General features: G+C 45.0%; 1 protein-coding gene across 1 annotated transcript; it reads right to left on the minus strand.

Annotated features, from left to right (window-relative positions):
* Positions 1-18: 18 nt before the first annotated feature.
* Positions 19-19617, minus strand: LOC139663613 (E3 ubiquitin-protein ligase SH3RF3-like; the record flags this gene model as incomplete). Its single annotated transcript, XM_071542334.1, has 7 exons — positions 19-187; positions 2433-2809; positions 6774-7087; positions 9662-9936; positions 13918-14088; positions 18033-18148; positions 19309-19617. Coding segments are annotated over 7 exons (1731 nt in total), but the record flags the coding sequence as incomplete, so codon positions are not given.
* Between the last annotated feature and the right edge of the window lie 1987 nt (positions 19618-21604).

The raw sequence follows: 21604 nt of genomic DNA on the forward strand, positions 1-21604 counted from the left end.
TCGTCCACTTTCTCCAGTTCAGAAGCTCTCGACGAAGCTGCCGGGGAAGAGGCCGGTGCGGCCCGTCCTCTGCAGGGTGCCTTTGTACCAGCCGTCCTCCCGCTTCTTGTGGACGAACACCACGTCGCCCTCCCTCAGCTCGATCTCCGCCTCGCTCTGGGGGGGGTAGGGCACCACCACGCGGTACCTGCCGCAGACAGAGGGAGTTAGAGGATACACAACGCTGTGGGAGGTGTGGGTCCCACTGCCGGTCCCACCTCAACGAGTAAAGACGGTTTTAAAAAGCAACTAAAGAGGTCATTCTTGGGTACAGGCAAATAATAATAATAAAAAAAACAACAACAAAAAAAACTTTGGTTCTGTTAAATTTGTCAAGTTTGTTAAATTGGTAGCTCAAGGTATTTGGTAAACATGGTCATAGATACTGCTTGTTATGGAGTATGTGTGTGTATGTATGTATGTGCATATAAGTGTGTGTGTGTATGCGTATATAAATTATATGTATACATATATAGAGAGATGTAGCCTATAGAGAGAGTGTTTCACATGGTTTTGTTGAAATTGTATTTGGTTTTTGTAATGTTTATACTGTTTTAATTGGGGTGGGGTGGACCAGATTATTGCTGTAATTGTATTAATGTATGCATGTATGTGAAAGCATGTGTATACATTTATGTTCTTAACGTGGACCCCAGGAAGAGTAGCTGTTACCTTGGTAACAACTAATGGGGATCCAAATAAACAATAAACAATAAACCTGCCGCACCTGAAATAATTTCATTACTGCAGGTTTCAATGGAGAGCCTTAGGGCATTTTCCCACCTAGCTGGTTTAGGTGTAGTTTGAAACATTTTCTGCTCCATTGTAGCTGCTGGAAATATATCAATGTGACGTCAAGTTGTCCAAGTTTAACCAGTTATCCATGAGAATAAAAACAAAACAACATAATGGGACCAAGTGTTTTGGGTTGGATTTTTCCTTTAAACACACTGTGAATTATGGTTTAAGGGTAAGATTTACTCCAGAAGAAAGCCCTTTCCCGCACCAAATTCTGAGCAATTAAGGAAGTGACTGCTTCCACATGGCTTTTGGTAAATCACTGGTTTACTTGAAATTGTGCAGAGTGAAAGATAACTGAACCAATGTGTAAGTGCAGCAAAGGAACAAATCGTCCTCTTATTCAAACCAGGTTTGAAAACAACACACAACAACTAGCTTTTGAAGATGTCCTTTGTGTCGTGTGGTCTACATGCTGGTTCACAGAATTTGGCTAGTATTGGTTTCAATGGAGAGTTTTGGTGTCCCATAGTCTAAAGGCTGTTTCAAGGAATTTAGTTAGTGCTGATTTCAGTGGAGAGTTTTAGTTTCTCGTGGCTTACAATACTCTTCCATGTTTGGCAAGTCATTCAAAAGCCAGTAAGGGCATATCGGATGTTGTGGTAACCATTGAGTGTGATTTTATGTGTGTGTGTGTGTGACAGTGTGCATGTGTGTGTGTTAGTGAGTCACTGTCCCTCAGGTTATGACATCTACCAACATATTGGGCACCAACCCCCCCCCCCCCCCCCCTCTCTATGCCTCTCGCTCTAAGAGGGAGCAGTGTAGGTGGTTTGTTGTAATAACCAGTGCTCCCAGTACACCAGCCTCCTGCCAGCAGTGATATATGCTGCCATTCAGCATTCCGTCCCTCAGTGGGAGCACCCCAGCCCCTCCTCCCCTCCCACACACACACACACACACTTATGCACCTAGACACATACACACTTGTGCATACGCACTTAAACATGCATGCATACACACTTACGCACATGCACACATACATAGACACTGAAAAGCTCATGACACATAGCTGGAGTGTGTGTGTGTGTGTGTGTGTTTATTGATTTCTTCCATAGGACATGGATTGTGTGTGTGTGTAATTACAAGAGCAGACCATGGGCCCTTAAGCCCAGAGGGGTGTGTGTGTGTGTGTGCGTGTGTGTGTGTGTGTATCTCTAGGAGATAAAAGGCTGATCTATTGACTTTTCTTTTCTTTTCTTTTTTTTCTTTAAATAATATAATTGTATGTAATTGTATGTAACCTTGATACTTTCCTTTTTTTTTCTTTTTTTCTTTCTCTTACTAAAAGCCTCTCTGTATGCGGAAAATCAGTTACATCAACTCGCTTGTAACGAGTTGAAGTGGTACTGTGTTAACTTGCATTGTCCCTATCAAATAAACTATATAAATAAAAATAAATACTTTCCGGCAGCATAGTGCAGCAAGTGAAGTTCCTGTTCAGCACTGAAGGACCTTCAGCTCACACTCACACACAGAGAGGACAGAGTGTACGAGTACATTTATATCACAGATGCATATGCTGTGCTGCTTATCATTCAGTGTCTGTTTCTACGTATATGTGTGTGTGTGTGTTTTTGTGTGCGTGTGCCCACCTCTCTCTGGACAGGGGTTTGGGTTCGGGCCGGAGTGCCATCAGAGCGTTGCCGGGCCGCGTTGCCGGGGGCGACAGGGGGAAGTTGGTATCCAGGGAGCCGGACTTCCTGTGCAGCGGCTCCAGCCCCATGGCCCCTGCCATCTCGCTCTCGATCGGACAGGAGCCGGCCCGCCCCTGCGACGCCATCGGACAGGAGCCCGAGCGGGCGTGGTGGTGGTGGTGGTGGTGGGGGGGGTGGGCGCCGTCGGTCGCCGCGGCGCCGGGGCCGGCCAACGAGGGGTCGTGGGTGGGCGGGGAGGAGGGGGGCGAGCGGGGCTTCTTCTTGGCCGCCGCCCCCGACAGCAGCTTCAACAAACCGCCGGCTTTCCTCTCCTTCTGAGGATGGAGGGATGGGGGGGGGGGAGAGAGAGAGAGGGATGGAGAGACAAGATGAAGGGACAGGGAGGAAGAAATTGAGACAGAGAGAGAAAGTAAGGGAGGGAGGGGTGGAGGGGGGAGAAAGGATAGGAGGAAGGAGAGAGAAAATGGATGTAAGCAGACAGAAGGATGAGAGAGATAATGCAAGGATAGAGGGAGAGGGTTGAGGTGGGAAGAAGAGAGAGGTTTAGAGAGACAGAAGGAGAGAGGAAGGGATGGGAAGAGAAAGAGATGAGGGAGGGAAGATGAAAGTGTGGAGGTAGATAGAGGGAAGAGTAGCGAGAGAGGAAGGATGGAGAGAGGGAGAAAGGGCGGATGCATGGAACAAGAGAAAGGGAGGGAAGGGAGAGGGAAAGGGATGGATGGGGAGAGAGAAGATGGAGGGATAGAGGGAGAGAAAGAGAGGGATTGAAGGAGGGGGAGATAAAGTGAATAATCACTCTCGCTCTTCTTTCATCTGCAGGCTTAAAGGCTTAATCTGCCTCCTGTGACTGTCTATACGCCTCTGTGTGTGTGTGTGAGTGAGTGAGTGAGAGAGAGAGAGAGAGAGAGAGATAGAGGAGTGTGAAGCTGCTGCTGAAGCTCCAAAATGAGCCACCAGGTGGCAGCATACACCTAGAATTGAATTTGATGTCTTACCTATATGTTAATATTTTACATTACAGTCATTGGGCAGACAGGTTACACTAGACTACACTACTGGTGTTTTCCACCTCTGTCGATATCCCATCTATCTGTACGTGTGTGTGTGTGTATGTAACTACATAAATGTGTGTGTCTTATGCATGTGTGTGTGTGTGTGTGTGTCTGCAGAAGCTTGCGGGTTGAGTCAGAGCCAATTATCAGTGCATAATCAGCATGACGCCGAGGGGTGTCTGGCTGACAGCATGGCATTACCCTTCTTCCATATATATGAAGACAAACACACACACACACATTTATGTAGCTACGTACAGCCACACACGTACAGATACTAGATGGGATAGTGATAGCGACGGAGCTGGAAAACACCACAGCACATATATAATGGAGAGCAAAGATCAAGTGAAAATCCTCAGAAATCTATTTGGAATCTTAAAAAAACATCAGGGGAACATTCAGAACCAATCCTCCCTCTGAGCTGATAGTGTGGTGACCTATATCTAATAATTTATCACATTGACCATAATAATAATAATAATATCTTGCCAGTCATCAGTCATTGCTCCACTTTGTCCCCAGTAATTAAGTCTTTTAGTAGCAGCCAGTTTTGGAAGCTTTGGTGGCAAATGATATTAGATGCAGGGACTTCGCCATCACTTGGGCTTTTAGAGCAAAAGTCCTTGAGAACGTCAAAAAGCCAAAGTGCAGGGTGTCTGAAACGTGTGGAATCATATGGATAAAAGTAACGCCGTATTCTTGTTCTTGTTGCACTTGTTTTCCCCGCTCACACAAGTTGTCGGGAGGGCTGAGTGATCTAAGAGGAAGGGAGTCTCTGAACGGAGGTGGAATCCCACGTCTGACAAGCCAGGGTGTCTGCGAGTTTCCTTTTTTAATGGCAGAATGAAATCTAAGAAAAAAAAAACTATAGCTATCAGAATGCAGTCGGTTTTTAAGACCTCTAAAACGGAATACAAGACTTAAAACACCATATTTACCTTTATTCAAGACCTTTCAAGGCTTTGACGTTAGATAACATAATCGAAGACATTTTAAGACTTTTTCGGGACCCGGGAAACCCTGTGAGCAGTTTTGACAGTTTCCCCGGTGATTGCAGACTTTTCGGATACGGTCCAGGATCACCTCACAATGTCCGACATGATATGTGTCTGTAATGCTGGCCATGCTCCAGACAGTGTGACAGTGTGTTGAACAGAGATTATCCTAACTGTGTCTGCCAGACAGTTATCATAGCCGCTTCATCATTCCCTCTCCACTCTGGCTCTGGACGGCATCATCGCCACCCTGGCTTCAAATCTGCTTTTACCGCTTTGGGGAGCTATTTGCATTTCTGACCGATTTCAGCACCTGTCAGCTGACGATAGCTGATATGTTGTGCCCGAAATTCAATACCTTATATATAAATTTGTCCATTTTCATGCCCAAAAACTGACAACGACTCTGTTTAATCCAGAATTGTGTACTTGTCAGGGTGGAAAAGCCTCTGAAACAGCATTCAGACCATCATGGTACACTAAAACTCTCCATTGAAAGCCATATGAATGATATTCTTTGCAGCTCCTTAAGGCAGAATGAGGCAGGTTTCACTGCAGGTTTTACAGACTGAAGCTGTGGAGTAAAATCCTCCCACAGTAAACGGTAATGATTTCTCTGGTCAGACATCCGAAATGAAAATAACAACCTCCATCATATCAGCAGTCGATGACACTGACTGGCCGATATCCCATTTTTAAAAAAAGCTTACATCAGCAAAACAATATATTGGTCTAACCCTATGTTAAATTGCCTAACTACCTGGTTCTGACCTCAGTATACGAGGTATATTCCTAACGCTGGCCCCTAAAAAAAAATTGATTTCAGGCCAGTTGTGAGTGGGACGGTGTAAACAAGGCTGTTGCCTGCTGTTCCATAGTCAATGAGCTGTTTGTCAGCTAGCCATGTAGTTAGATTAGCTGTCCCAGTCAGTGGAGCCAACAGTGAAACAAATGGAGTTGAGACAGATGCTCACTGGCTATGCCATCCTTCACTGTCACCGCAGCCTGATTTAACATCCACAGCTTTACGACCGCGGATCTCGAAGCACACAGGACGGGATTCGGCGTTTCTGCCAACTGTCTGGGTGAATGACACTTTCCAAAAGGTAGAAGAGGACTTTTGGCATATCGCGGATATAGACACACGTACACACACATACACTCGCATACATACACTCCAGATTTCACACTCATACTACCGTGTGAAATCCGGATGACAAGACACCCACACGCGGAAGGCACCTTGAACTATTTGGCAGATTCAACCCAGAGAAATCTGTGTATTTGAAATGTGAGCAAATGCAGTTTCAGAGATGTTGCCAAGCTATTCAGCTGCCTCAGTGTTAACCGGGTCTGTGGTTGGAGCCATGCAGCTTCATTAAAATGCATAAGATGAAGTTTCTCTACAGGGTGTCTGAAAAGTCTAGAATCATAGGGATAAGTAACACAGTATATTTTTTTCTCGCTGCACTCCGTTTCCTTGCACACACTTGTCAGGGTGACTGAGTGGTCTGAGACGCCAGGGTTTCTGGGTTCTGAATGGAGGCGTGGGTTCAAATTCCTCTTCTGACAAGCAGTTTTCATATTTGTTTAGTTGGTGATATGTAGGCCTATATGTTGTCCAAGTCTGTGGTTGGAGCCATCTAAGTTCATGAAAGGAAAACTCCCACCTCGGATTCTTTTACACTGTTCTGCATCATCAATCTGTGATGTTCAATACATTCCAAGAGTTATTTTGGGATGAAGTTTTGTAATTTACCTTTTTGTTGTACCCACTTTCCCTCAACCTGCCTCATCCACTTCTACTTCATTTAGTGATTTCCTACGTTTCCCAGAATGCCTTTCGACAATCCTCAGAGAGTGGGTGTGAACTTGTTGCATTCAGCTGTGGGTTTTATGTGTAGTTGGAGAAAGTGATGGTTACAGCCTAGTAAGAGTAAGAGAGCGAGAGGTTTTCCAGTGGAGAAAAAGCGAGAGTCACGCCCCTTACTCAAAACGCAACATGTAGCCGCATTGCATTCTGGTCTATTGAGGCTACTGTTGGTGGAGAAGTTGGTAACTCTTCCTCTTCTATGATGGGTTTCTCCCTGGATGATTGTTAAACCTTGGTGCAAAATGGCGGCTCTAGAAAGAAACCTTTGCTCTTTGATTCTGAGGGACTAAAACCAAAACCTGTGCTGACCATTGATGTTTTGTTTAGCTGAAAAAAAAATCTTGTAATTTCTCACCTTCTCTGCTTTGGGGGCGAGGACTCCCTGGGAGGGGCCGGGTGAGGGCGGCTGCAGGGGATTGGCCGGCTCCCCATTGAGGAGCACCGCCGAGGCGTTGGGAGGCGTGAGGCAGGAGAGAGGCGAGGAGAGGGGGAGGAGGGGCCGCGAGGCGGGGGAGGAGAGCGGCGAGGGCCCCAGGGCGGGGCCCGGGGACACCATGGACAGAGGACGAGCCGACTGGCCGGGCGAGCGCGAGGGGGACGAGCTCTGAGGCCGCAGCGGAGAGACGGCCACCGTGGGGCGCTCCGGGCTACCAGCAGGGGGGCTGTGGACTGGTGGAGGACACACACACATACATTTGTATTACTATACTTGAGAGGACCTTCCATTGACTACATTCATCCCTAAACTAACCTTCACCTTGCCAATCATAATATATCAAATTAGAAAGTCTGATGTTGGTAAAACATCTGTCCACCACAGCCTATCAGAAGTGTCATATCTGCTGTGTCTCCCATGTATAAATCTCCATCGTGGTTGGCCATTATTTGGTGCATTAGAATATTACCAAGTGCTAAGTAATCTAAATAATCAATTCTTGAAAGACTGTTTCCATTGCTCTCATGGATATGACTCTTTTTCCCACGGCGCAGCCGAGGGCATCACGAGGCAAATTCAGGTCAGGCAGTCAGTCAGTCAGGTAATGTTGAGTGAGATGATGCGCTTCGTCAGATGGCCTCTAGAGTAGAGGTCTTCACGGGTCTACCCGGACCCTAGGATCCGAGACCCGACCCGGGACCCGTACGAGTTCGGGTCCACGTTTTATTATGGTCAGTCGGGTCCGGGTCGGGTCCTATTCTATTACCGCGGGTCCCGGATCTGTTTATCATTATGTGTAATACCCGAGTGGATCAGAGAGGACCCGTGATCATCGCCGATCACATGACGAGACGAGAAACGCACGGAAGTGCTGTGAAACTTGCGTGATGATTAGGCTGACCCAGGATCAGATTACAAGAGCAATGCATGCAATTTAATTTCCTTGTCACTTAGCCTATTGTAGGCTACGTAGCTGCTAGATTCCATTATGGAGTCTCACTGTCATCTACTGGACAAACTGTAGAACGGCACAACTTGGCAAGTCTTTCTGTTATTTTGATCTCCTTTTATTAGGCTACCATATGTTGTATCCGACATGATAAACGTTTTTAGCAGTAGAACAGCATTTTTAGAAGCAATTTTAATTACCGGGTTTGTCGGATACATAAAATAGACCCGAGTCTCTCTCCTCTCGGACATGCACCGGGTCGGGTCTGTAATATCTCGGGCAAAAACAGGTCGGTATATATATATATTTTTAAAAAATATCGGGTCCAATCGGATCTCGGAACGAATTTCCTGGGTCCATTAGGGTTCGGGTCCGTCATTTTGGACCCGTGAAGACCTCTACTCTAGAGGGTGTTTTTGACTGTGAGATGGAGTGTTTCTCATACAGAGGTACAAAATCAAAAGTTGGTCACTGTGTAGAAATGGATCTAAATTGATCTCTAATGCACCTGATGTGTGCATCACATCATGTCTGTAATTTGGAGATGTACAGACAGCAGACCAGCAGCACTGAACTCAATCCACAGAGTCTCCCGGTGTGAAAACAAAAGTGAAACGTAACATTTCACAGTCAGTAACGGGGATTTGCAGACAGTAACTCGTCTTCACTGCCCTACAAACTTTAACAGTAGGTGACGTCATCTTGTATTCTGGTACTTAAGTAACGTTAGTGGAATTAGGTAATTTAACCGTGTCGCAGTGCTTCAGTGCATAGAACTGAACGCAGGATCTGTGCTTGTTCAACATCCAGGGAGCCTATTTATTCGCTTCAACCAGCTGATGGAAATGCACCTAATTTTCAAAAGTTTGCGTAAAATTGGCTTGGCAGTTGGATGGAAACATATGTAGATATTCTAATCTCAACCCTAAAGCCAGGTCCTATCCCTAAACCAGCTGCTTATAGAGGTTAGGACCAGCACAAATGTCCTCACTTTGGAGGATGTTCCTCGCCTTTCTATCCTTGTGAGAACATTTGGTGCTCATGAGGACAAAAGTACACGGAAACACACATACGTGCACGCACACACACACACACTCTGGGTTGCTGCCACCTGCTCTGCTACACTGCAGTACCAAGACAGCAATTTGCAGAGAGGCATGTTGGTCATGTGATAAAACAGCCAAACTCCCAGAACTATGCTCATACTTTACTTTGTAATGGAGACCAGATGTGTGTGCGTGTGTGTGTGTGTGTGTGTGTGTGTGTATATGAGAGAGACAGAGAGAGCGAGAGTGGGAGAAAGGAGAGAGAGAGAAAGCCAGTGAGAAGGGAGGGAGGTGGAGAGAGAGAGGCATGAAGCTCTATCATTACGCCTCCATAAAACAAAAGCATGCTGATGTCATTCAGCTGTGTGTGTGTATGTGTGTATGTGTTCAGTTTTGTGCATTTACGTGGGAGTGCACATGTTTGTGTGTACAACTGTCTGTGTGTGTGTGTGTGTGTGTGTGTGTGTGTTATTCTTGGCAGTGCTTTCACAATGTGCACTCATAAGCCTCCCAAAAGAATCCTTAACGCACCATCATGTTCTCAAAGGGAGGGGGAGACATACAGCGAGAGAGAGAGACATATATATATATATATAGAGAGAGAGAGAGAGATTATGGGTGAGGAAAAGAAAAGAAGTGTGTAAGGGAGAGATGCTAGACAGATGAATAGACTCTAAGTGGAGACAAGTCAGATACGATCTAAAACCCATGTGTGTATGCCAGGTTGTATGTGTGCATTCCTTTGTGTGTGTATGTGTGTGAGAGTGAGAGTGAGAGTGTGTGTGTGTGTGTGTGTGTGTGTGCCTGCTTACCCAGCTGCATGGTGGTGCGCGCCTGGTTAACCGTTTGCTGGCCGGAGCGCAGGCAGTTCTTCAGCTGGGCGGCGGCAGTCTGCGGCGAGGAGGCGGGGTTGGCGGCGTTGACGGAGTTGACCAGCGGGGTGGGGGGGCGGGACGACGAGGGTCCCGGGGACCCCGGGGACGAGGGGGCGGAGATTTTACTCCCCACCTGGCCGCACCCACCTCCTCCTCCACCCACTGGACTGGACAGACAAGAGCCCCGACTAGCACCCACTGCAAACGGAGCCCTTCAATGGAGAGATAATTGACTTGTTATTGTCTTTGTCATGCTGATAACACTGTGAATTTTGCTTCATTGTTACTACTCGTATGTTAATTTCTATTGGTTTGGAGAGAGAGAGAGAGAGAGAGAGAGAGAGAGAGAGAGAGAGAGAGAGAGAGAGAGAGAGAGAGAGAGCATCCATTAAATGACAATGCCCACTACTACTACTACTACTATAGCCACTATCACTAGTGCTACTACTACTGCTACTCCTCCTAATAAGAATCATCATCATCATCATCACCATAATCATTATCATAATAATCATAAAAAACTGACGTTTCTAAATTGTGCTAGGTTACACTGCAGCAGCAGCACTATGCCGGCCGTCCCATCCTCCTGTCAAAGTGAGTGATTTCAGCACTATTATCTGGCCGGTGGATCAGCATTACATAGTGTCCTATTGTAGTGTGTATGGAGCTGCAGGCTGCTCTGATGACCGGCTGCTCATGTTACTGTCAGGCCAGGAGTGCTGAATGGCAGAACAGTGAGCTGTACATTATTGACTCCGCGGTACTCACACTCTTATGGCTGCTCATCGACTTCCCATCACACACATACAGAGTTATCGCCTCCGTGTGTGTGTGTGTGTGTGTGTGTGAGGGGGGGGGGGGGGGGGTGTATGTGTGTTGGAACTGAAGGAAAGGATCTTTCCAGCCTACCTACAGAAATACCAGCGTTATTCAGGGGTTCTTTGGTCATGGTTCTACATACATGGGACCATAATGACTCAAAGAACCCTCTGATTTGTTAAAATAAAAGAACAGCTAAATCTGAATAAAGAACTAACAACGTTATCTAAAATCAGTTCCCAGTCACTACTGTTTTGTTTTTGCACCAAATAAATAAAAAAATAAACTCAGTTCCCAGTGAAAAACCTCACAAACCTCATAAATGAGCGTTTGTTGAATTCTGTTGTGTTCAGAGACACAGTCTGCTGTTCACAGCTGCGTTGCCCAAGAGCTCTATAGAACCCTTTTTGTTAAGAGTGTAGCATGTCCTCACAAAAAAAACACAACAGGCGGACATTCCCATGTGGAGGCTGACTACAGCCAAAACCAAAAGACCAAAACCAAAACCAAACACATATGTATGAACGACACACACGCACGCACACGCACACGCACACTCCAAGTACATGTACTCTCATCCCTCAACTGCCCGAGCTCTCCTTCTCTTTTCAGCTATGTGTGTGTGTGTTAGGGTTTGACACATATGGGTTTTTGAAGGCCCATACTGATTTTGGATTGAAGCTGCTGATAGCTGATATGTTGTACTATTCAATATCTTTAAATTTGCCCATTTTCATGCCCAAAGATTCCCAAGAGGTACAAGTGTTCAGTGTCAGGGTGGAAAAGCCTCTGAAACAGCATTTAGACCATGGGACACTTAAACTCTTCATTAAAATCCAAGATAAAAATAATAATCCTGATCATAACATATTCATGCATTCTTGTTTGGAATCTGATCAAAATGTCACATTAGAATCAATTCATGTTAATGTCTTCCCATAGACAACCACTGTAGTATTGATCAATTATAGCATAATTATTGAGTCAATCAAACTGCATAATATCCATCATGTCAGAGGTGGACGACACTGACTGGCCCATATCTGATTTTTAATGAAAGGCTGATATCGGCTGCATATATTGGTCTAACACTACAATGTGTGTGTGTGTGTGTGTGTGTGTGTGTGTGCTGTCTCTGCATGTGTGTCTTTGGCAGCCTCTCATTATCATATTGAGAGTTTTCTGAGCTGCACTGCAGACAAAAGGAGAGGGATGGAGGGAGGGGGAGAGAGTATGCTTGCGTAAAAATAACAAATTGCCTCTCATTTGATTACTCGCCCTTCCCCTCTCACTCTCTCTTTCTCTGTCTCCCTCTCTCTCTCTCACGCTCTCTCTCTCTCTCTCAGATTGCATAACTGCAGGATGTGAAGCAGCCATTCAGATCCAGTGGAGGAGGACACCTGCTGTTTCTGCAGCTGTTTCATCTCTTTTTCTTTCTTTCTTGCACCTTTTGTCTTCCCCTCCCTCCTTGTCACTCTCATTCTCTCTCCCATTTGTTCTCTCTTCCTCCTTCTTTCTCTCTATCTCTATCTACCTCGTTCTTTTGCCTCCTCCTCTCTCTCTCTCCACCTCGTCCTGTCTTTTGCCCTCTCTCTCCCTCCCTTCATGTCTCCCTTTCTCTCTCCTCCCCTTTCTTCCTCTCTACCTCCTTCTCTCCGTTTCTCTCTCTCTACTCTTCCTCTTCTCTCTCCCTCCAGTTCTCCCTCCCTCCCGATCTCTCTCTCGTTCTCTTTATCTCTCTCCTTCCTTGTCTCCCTTTCTCTCCCTCCTTCTCTCCCTTACATCTCTCTCTCTCTGACTGCACCACAGAGCAGAATACAGATTGGGGGAGCAGCCACTGCTAATGTTTTTTATGCACACTGGGAATAATGATGGTGGTAATTAAATTGCCAAATATGATATTGCTCTACTTGCTTCTTTGCTGTTTTATGTGCTTCTATGCTTCTGACAGTGATCACGATGACAGCAACAACGACAACAATGATAACGATGATGATGATGATCATGATTATGATGATGATGATGTACACTGATGTGGTAGCATAACACTAGAAAGGCCAAGCCGCTGTCAACAAACTGCTGTTTTGTATTTTAGAAATTCAAATTCACGATATCTGGGCTTTCAAATTGTCCCTCAAAACGACTTGTACACTTTCTGTACAAACCAGTCTTGTTAGATTTTCAAAATCACAAGAAGATAGTAGTTATATCTTCAGTTGACAGCTTCTTGGCTTTCTCTATAGTCTGTTTGCTTTGGTTTGAATTAGGGGAGCATTTATGCATTGTTACATTTTATGCTGCAAAATTTCAAGCAAACCATAATTTATCAGCAAAAGCCATATGGGAACTGTCATTTCCTTTATTGTTCAGAAATTTGGTGCAGGAAAAGACTTTCTTCCAGGATAAAACTCATCCTTAATGCGTAATTCACAAAGTGTTTAACCCATAATGCACAATGGTTCCTGTAGTTGGGTGCAAATGAAGCTCCAGGGTTGGTTTGGAGATGTACAGATAAACCACCCTCTCAATAAGGTCTCAGTCTGATTGGTTTGGATTGCTGTGTTCTCATATGACCAAACAGAATGCACAAAGGGGAAAACCAAGCCAAGGTTTGAACTAACACCTCTAAAACACCCTGTGAAAATGCCCTCAAAGCCCCAAAAATCCACTGCCTCTCTAGTGACAATGGCGAAGGTGAAGAAGCTCCATGACCACCACTACCAACCCAAAAGCCCTCTCTCCTGGGTGAAGAGGTGACAATTACATTTACAACTTACGTTAGAGCTCCACTACCAGCGTCCCCTTGCCATCAGCGCTGCGCCAATGTGACGTTCTCCCTGCTCCACAGAGCGCGTTGACTTTTGAATCCATACACCAGGAAACAATCAATTGAACTTTATTTCGATGAGGGAGAACGCGTGCGTCAGCCATCGAGAATTGAACCTCCGCCATTTTTTCGCTTGGACGCAGCCATCGGACGCAACGCAACGCGAGCAGTGGAGCATCTTTCAGTGCTGGTAAAGGAATCATTCCTTCGATGGCTGACGGCTGATAGCAATGCCTGATGCCCGGTGGCTGTAGTGGAGCAGGGCCGTTCAGGGCATTCAGCTGGCATTCTGACCCATAACAACTTGAGTGAGCAGGTAGGGGTTCAGTAACTTGTTGAGTAAGACTTTGACAGGACAAATGGCGGTTGTAGGGATTGAACCTGAGATCTTACTCTTAGGGGATGGCCTCTCTAACCATTCAGCCGTCCTGGACATGGAGGTGACATAGCTCCCTAGGAAGAACCATCACCATCACCATCACCATCACCATCACCATCACCATCACCATCACTTACCATCCCCATGCCCACACCCGAGCCCTCTTACCTGGACACGGGGGTGACGTAGTTCCCTGGGAAGACCCCAGAGGCAGCAGTTCTCAGCGACGTCCCTTTGAACCATCCGTCCTGACACTTCTCCGTCACCCGGTACATCTCCCCTTTCCTCAGCTCCAGCTCGTCGGCCTTCTGGGGCTTGTAGGCGTACAGAGCCAGGTATCTGAGAAACGTAGGCAGCAGACGTACTGTTGAGAATGTGCCAGTCGAGCGTTCAAAGCACTCCAGTTTGGGTTAGGGTATAGAGTGCTACGCATCTCTTGACAGGTTTACCAGCTACCAATCATCTGCCAATGGACTTTTTCAAATGGGGAGGTAAACGTGTAGGCAAGCCTGATGTGCTGTATATTAAGTCAAAGTAATTCTCTCAAGAAGGCACGACAGCAAGCAAGTGAACAAGTGTCAACATCTGAAAACAAGGCTCTGGTATCAGCACAATGACTCGAGTCAGTACAAGGACATTCTTGAAAGAACTTGTTTTTTGTTGGAAACAAGTGGAACTATCCCACCCGATCTGCAGATTTTTTTCACTAGTTCCGAATGTTGACATTTAGTATGGCTAGGTGCTTCAAAACAAAGTGTTTTCCCAGTGAGTTGTTTTTTTAGCATCAGTCGATGTGTTGGTGTGATAATATCAAATTTTGTGAGTCAGGCCCATATCTTCTGTTTGTTTCTCCCTCTCTTCAGAGCAGTGACACATCTCTCGGCTGAAGCTGCTAGCACATCCGCAACCTGCGAAAAAAGGTCTCCTTGCACGATTCAATCAAAAGATTCAAGCTTCCCTTAGCATCAAAAATTATTTACATTTATACAAGGTTTTAAAAAAAACGTGTCAGTCTGGTTTCTCTGCAAAGTTGCTCCCCTTCTTTGGATCTCGAGCCAGTTCTTGGAGAACAGCTGGTTCCAACCAGCCGTCCGCACCATCTGCCTGTCTGAACCGCAACTAGAACTGACTAATTTCACAGGGAGAGACAGTTGAAAGAGGTACGGCAGGAATTAACTCTTGACTACAATTACTCCAATCAACAGCATTATAATAATCCCATGGGCTCTAGATCAAAAGGCACAGGCCAATTCCTTCTCGTAGGTGTTCTTGTTTGTCTTAGCCCTCTCCTATTAAGGACTTTTTTAACTTTCAAGCCTGGGTTTTGATTGTTTTTATGCCACAAGACCCTGTTTGTGGTCATAATATCCCCCCTATTTCTTTCCAGTACATACAGACAGGTTTCTCTGTCAGCTGAAGACATGGGGTGCAGTCATGGGCTGGAATACAATCAAATGTTTTATTTTTTCTTCCACTTTTTCACCAGATGCACCCTACAGCAAAATTATGTAAGAATGTTCCTATTGCTCACTGTCTTAGTGTTAGTCATTTTACTTTTAGACCTGTTTATCCATGCTTGGCAATATGACACTTTCCAGCTTAACCTTATCATAAATTAAACATTATCTTTAATTAAATACACAACAAATATGCATTACAGGCATAGATGAAGTTCTCTATATAAACACACAAGGATATAAGCAGTTTTTCACTGGCGGAGTGCAGTGCTTTAGGAGGCAACACACCCCTCAATTTCTGTATTATACTGTCCAGTGCCTCTTTCACCCACCCCAACCTCCTTACAAATGTCCAATATGTACTACAGACCAAAGTGGACTCTAGGCAAGTGATCAGCTAAAGGTGGCTCATTAAGCGGCCAGTTAGTTGGCACAGATTGACCACATTTTCTGTGGGTGTAAAGTGAGAATAAGAGCATAGTGAAATGAGAATAAGAGCATAGTGTGTCCCTTTCATCGAGAACAACAAAAAATCTTTTGAGTGTCATTTTGTCGTTATGTAGCAACACTCAGCTCACTGCTAAACCAGCAAAGGATGCAATACTGATGAAATTTTGTGTTTCCAAATATGACCAAGAAGAGTTGTAAAACTCGCTAACTGTAACACATCTTTGCAAACATGAAGGTAAAACAATAGTGAATGCACTTACATTATACTGACGTTGGAAGAATGATGACAAATCACAGAAAAAGTGAAATGTAGCATATGGGTGCATAAAGTAACAAATGTGTGTGTGTGTGTGTGCGCGCACGTGTGTATGATTTTACCTGCCTACAAACGGTAATACTGATAAACATCCAGCATGTTGGTCTATATGATTATGTTTATGTATGAGTATTGTGTATTGCACCTGTATTGACATATAAATGAGTTTCTGGTCTTGTGGCTGCGAGGCGTTCATAGTGTGTACTACCAGACTCCGACAGACGACGATAAGACCACAGAGTAAACAAGCTCTATATGCACTGCCTCCTGGTTGCCATGGTAACAGATGCGGGGACAGTCTCCCGTCTCCCCATGGCAACAGGACTGGTTGCCGGGTCAAGATGGAAACGTCCGACCTCATCAGTAGGACAAACCCGCTCCGGACGTGTGTGCGTGTGTGTGTGTCTGTATGTGTGTTTGTGTGTGTGCGTGCATACCCAGCTACTGCGCTACTTGGAGAGTGATGTTATTAAAACTGACAATGTTGCTGTATTCCACTCACATCCTGCAGGCAGGACACCAGCTAATAATAAACAGTACACACACACACACACACACACACACACACACACACACACGCCTTGCCGATACACCTTTCTGGCGGTTGCCTTTTAGATTAATTACCAGGTAAAATATAGTACAGTCTTGCTCAGCGTTGGCACCTAACCTCGGCAGCCATCTGGACGTCACAATGTTTCCTTCTACATCTACATGACTTATGAGGTTACCTGTCCACAGGAATTTAATTGTGTGTGTTTGTGAGCGTCAGGGTGTTCTGGGCTCTTACCCCATTCAGGCACTGATCAATCAATTACAATGAAGTCAACAGTCAAGTCTCCAGCTGCAGCTCTGTAACCCCTGTGTGTCTTTCCTATGTGTCCACACTACTGAACCACATTACTCCTCTAATATTGTAAATTCAGTGTGAATTTCACTTTTTGGCTCATCTGCCAAGGGCTGGTAAACTAAAAATATGTACCTGCCAAGAATATTTTTTTACTGTCCAAAATAATGAATATACATTTTTCATAGAAATATGTCACCCTACCTGTTTTCGCTGCTATTTTGTGTATAGAATCAGGTACTGTGTGTTGATTTAAAACTTACTCACTCACGAAATTGGTGCTTAATTTCAGAAACTCATCACTTCACTTATTTCAAACTATATCACTTCTCAATACCTGCACACTATCAAACTACTACACACAACACTGTGTGCTAGAATCATTCGCAAATAAAGTCTGTTGTTTACTGAGCAGTATCTAATTGATAATTGATGATCATTTTTCCACACACCTCCTTTATCTTCTTCTCATGTGCTGGTATCTTATCTTTTTATCATGGTAAGACAACACACACTGGCATTTTATAATAAATCACACTGTTGTATAAGCAGTGCTTCAATGTATGTATGTATGTATGTATGTATGTAAAATGCCATAAGATATGTTTACTGTATCCTCCATAGAAGAGATGAAGGCAGCTGATCAACTGGGCAGCAAGAGAGCTGAGATCACATTCAAATAATATGATCACTAAATAATCAACTGATCATTAATTAAATCTATATGTCATGGTGGGACTGGACACAATCTGGATAAACTTATTATTAATCTAGTACTTATACTTTCCTTAAATACTGATGGTGATTGGAATGGGTGAACTACTCAGTTTCCCAGAATGCATCCCTCTATATAAGTGCATAGCATGCAATAAAGTACATAGCAAAAGCCCTGTATGTCCTGCTGAAAGCCTTGTGCTGAAACACTGGTGGTCAATAAATACCACACAACTGAGTGTGTGACTGTATTTTCCCTTTCTGAGAGGGATTTGATACTTGGCCAGTGGGGGAATACATGTGGCTCCAGAGGAGGGGAACTTGGCCGGTCGCCTATCTCTGGGCACAAAGGAGGAATTATTTTTAATACTGCCACAAGCCGGGTTCTGAAATCAAGCCTGGCTCTGGGGAATACGTCCTTTCTGTTGTAAAGCAGAGGCAGGCGGTGTTGAAAAGCCGGGTCGCAGGTGGGTGAGCGGACAGCACCCCGAGGTGTACTCACATGTTGAGTGGCAGCTGGACCTTGGCGTGGGCCAGCAGCTCAGAGGTCACCGATGCCACCCTGGGGGGCACCAGCACCCCCGCCGAGGAGGGGGAGGGACCCGGGGGAGATGCATCCTAAACACACACACACACACACACACACACACACACACACACACACACAGACACACACGCAATGAGCTCCTTCAGTTTAAAATAAACCATTATTTGTGATGTTTGCCTGCAGCTCACAGATGCCCTTTCACCTGGCATTAACATGCATTGATTGGGTTGTAACCAGATAGAGCAGAAACACTTAAAATCCAGATGCACTGATGATCCGATAACCAAAACACCTCCGGAGGCTGTCAGACACATTTAGCCACGTCAACAACAAAGTGTAAATGCATTGTGTGTCCAATCCATGTGCACAACTACCGAAACAGAAATAAATGTCATCACATGAATCCCAACAGAAAGCGCAATCAAAACAATCAGGTGGCAGGCAGGTCTGATTGTGAGATGCTTGTCTAAAATGGATTGTCAGGATGCTGGTGGACGGGGAATAAGTGAATAAGGAAATAATAGAATAGAAATAGAAATGTGTTTGCTGTCAATTTTAAAGCATGTCAGTGTTACTCGAGAAAGTGTAGTGTGCTGTAATTGGTATTTTCAATGTGTATATTGGAAACATATTTTAATGTCAGGTGTAAATGTAATCCAGCTAAATCATATTTGGACACAATCCGGATACTAGATGCATATTAATGTCTGGATATGGGTTTTTGAAGACCACTACTGATACTGATAGTTTTGGATTACAGCTGCTGATAGGGGAACTTTTGCGGCAATATTCAATATTTTTAAATGTGTCAATTTTTTTGCCCGACAATTAAAAAAAATTGTTTGTTGTGAAAATACATTTTCAGTGTTTCCCCCACATTTTATTGTTGTCATGGTGGAAAAGCCTCTGAAACAGCATTTAGACCATCATAGGACACTAAAACTCTCCACTGAAACCCAGAATAAGAATAATAAAACATTCCTGCACACTTGTGTGGAATCTGATCAAAATGTCACAATTTAACAAAATGTCACATATTAAGGGCTTCCCATAGACAACCAGTGTAGTATTGATGAATTCTACAATAAATATGTAATCAATCAAAATGCATCATATCCATCATGTCAGAGGTGGACGACACTGACTGACTGATAATAATCAATTTTTAGTATACATGTGTTTGACGACAGTGTGTGTGTGTGTGTGTGTGTGTGTGTGTGTGTGTGCGGACCTGGATGCGTGCAGCGGCCCTGGGGTCAGAGGAGCTGATGAGGACGGGGTGGGAGATCTCCATGCTGTGTCTGTTGTTGAGCTGGGCGGCCCGCTGGCTGACGGACAGCGCCGTGAACGAATGGCGCTTCTTGGCGTTCTTCTTCCCTTCGCCTCGCCGGTGGCCCGAGCCGTTCCCGTTGGACGGCGAGGCGCTGGGGGAGGGGCCGGGAGAGCAGGGGCCCAACGGGGCGGGCTCCGAGCTCGGGCCCGGCACGGGAGTGGGCGCCGGTTTGTCGATCTCCATCAGCTGCTTGGCTGTTTCGTTTAACTGACGGAGGAGAGGAGAGGAGAGGAGAGGAGGGGAAGAGGAGGGGAGAGAAGAGAAGAGATGAGAGGAGGCAGATAGAGGAGAAATAAAAGAAAGGAAAGGACAAGAGAGGAGAGGAGAGATCAGAGGGGGAGTGCAGAGGATTAAAGGGGGAGGGAGGAGGAGAGAGGGAAGGACAGAGGAAGAGAAGAAAAGAAAGGGGAGGACGGGAGGGGAGGGAAGAGGAGAGAAGCGGAGTCGAGGGGTTAGATTTCAATTCTCTGCGGTTTACATCTGAGCAACCGTCACAACAAGGTCACACACACACACACACACACACACACACACACACACAGTGTGTTTACATGGCCTTTCCTCTGAGCTTGTTCTCATTGGCAAGGCTTCAAACCAGCAGCATAATAATCATCACTTACAACAACTGGTCTGGAGAGACTTTGTCTGTGTGCCAGAATCTCTCTCACTCTCACTCTCTTTCTTTCTCTCTCTCTCTCTCGCTCTCTCTCTCACTCTCTCTCTCTTTCTCTCTCTCTCTCTCTCTCTCTTCCTCTCTCTCTCTCTCCCTCCCTCTCTCTCCCTCTCTCTCTCTCGGACACCCCACCCAAAGGTGAGCTTCCCCTCTCTATGCCCAGACCTCTCTCTCTTCATTTCGATTGGAGCAGCAGGTCAAGGGGAAACCACAGGGGAGTTGTCTGTCTTCCAGCTCTACAGTCCAGTAGATACAGGGCGTTTACACAACTAGTTGGTTTGGAGCAGTTATTTCAAATTCTGGATTGATTTCCCAATCGGGCTGAGCCCTTGTTGAGAGGGAGGCTTTGTCTCGCCATGCTTCCAAACCAAACCAATTCTGCTTCCACCACACTGCGGGAAGCGCTGTGCATTATGGGTTAAACACGAGAGTGTAATTTCACAGGAACGTGTTTAATAGGAAAGTAGAAAATGTTCCCGGTTGTTTGACTTGCAGGAGTGTCAACACGATCCCCTGTTTCTACAAACCGAATTGAAAAACTGAGAAATTAAGTTAACATGTATCAATTATTTATTCAGAATCTCCTTCCATAAACAGTGGGATAATCCTTTGTTATACAACGAAGACACAATGGGCTCAATTCCCACAGAGTTGGAAAATTCACAAATGCAGCTGATGCTCCATGTTGGTTTACCTGTAAGAAAGTCTTTTCTTGCAACGGATTTCTGAGTAATTAAGTAAATGCCTGCTTTGGCTGGTAAATTATAGATCCTTTGAAATTTTGCCATGTAAAAGTGAAGCAATGCTTAAATGCCAAAAACAACACCACAAGAAAGCACCGTAGCCACTTTTTCTTCCATTATTATTATTTCTTCTGCCATTACTATTTCTGATTTCAGGATTTCTGCCATTACCCAAAGGATCCAGATATAGCCACTTTGATAGTGATCTCCTTAGAAAACGTATGAAGATTCAACACCATGGACTTGGCTCTGACATTTGAAGCGTTCCTTACACTCACACTTTCTGACACTATAGGGTCTTGTGACTCAGTGAACCATTCTCAAGTCTATTTGACCATTCTGATATTGAGGTTGAAGTTTCATGGCAGGCATTAACACATGAAGATGTCACACGTGTCTAAAGAGATAACTATCAAAGTGGTGATATCCTGTCATTTGAACATGATAAAATAAATGTAGTGTACCCAGGCATCATTTACACTCTAAGCCAATGCTATGTGAATGCTACACACAGTAAACCTAATTGAAAGACATTACGCTAATGTTACAGCTATGCTACATGTATCTAACTCCTGGGTCTCCATTTAAGTCTGTAAATTCTTGGGGTATTCTTAAAGGTTTCTGAAATATCTTATATTTTCAATTCTTATACATCTGACACTACGTAGGTGTTGAAGGTATTGCCTCTTCAGTCATGGAATGTCATAGATAGGTCTTCTAAATTCACACACACGCACACACACACACACACACAGGTCAAAGTGAAAGAGGGACACGT

This window comes from Centroberyx affinis, unplaced genomic scaffold, assembly GCF_046629955.1.
Source record: "Centroberyx affinis isolate AG114_WGS23_722 - 3 ecotype Tasmania unplaced genomic scaffold, CSIRO-AGI_Caff_v1 ptg004051l_1, whole genome shotgun sequence".
Taxonomy (NCBI): domain Eukaryota; kingdom Metazoa; phylum Chordata; class Actinopteri; order Beryciformes; family Berycidae; genus Centroberyx; species Centroberyx affinis.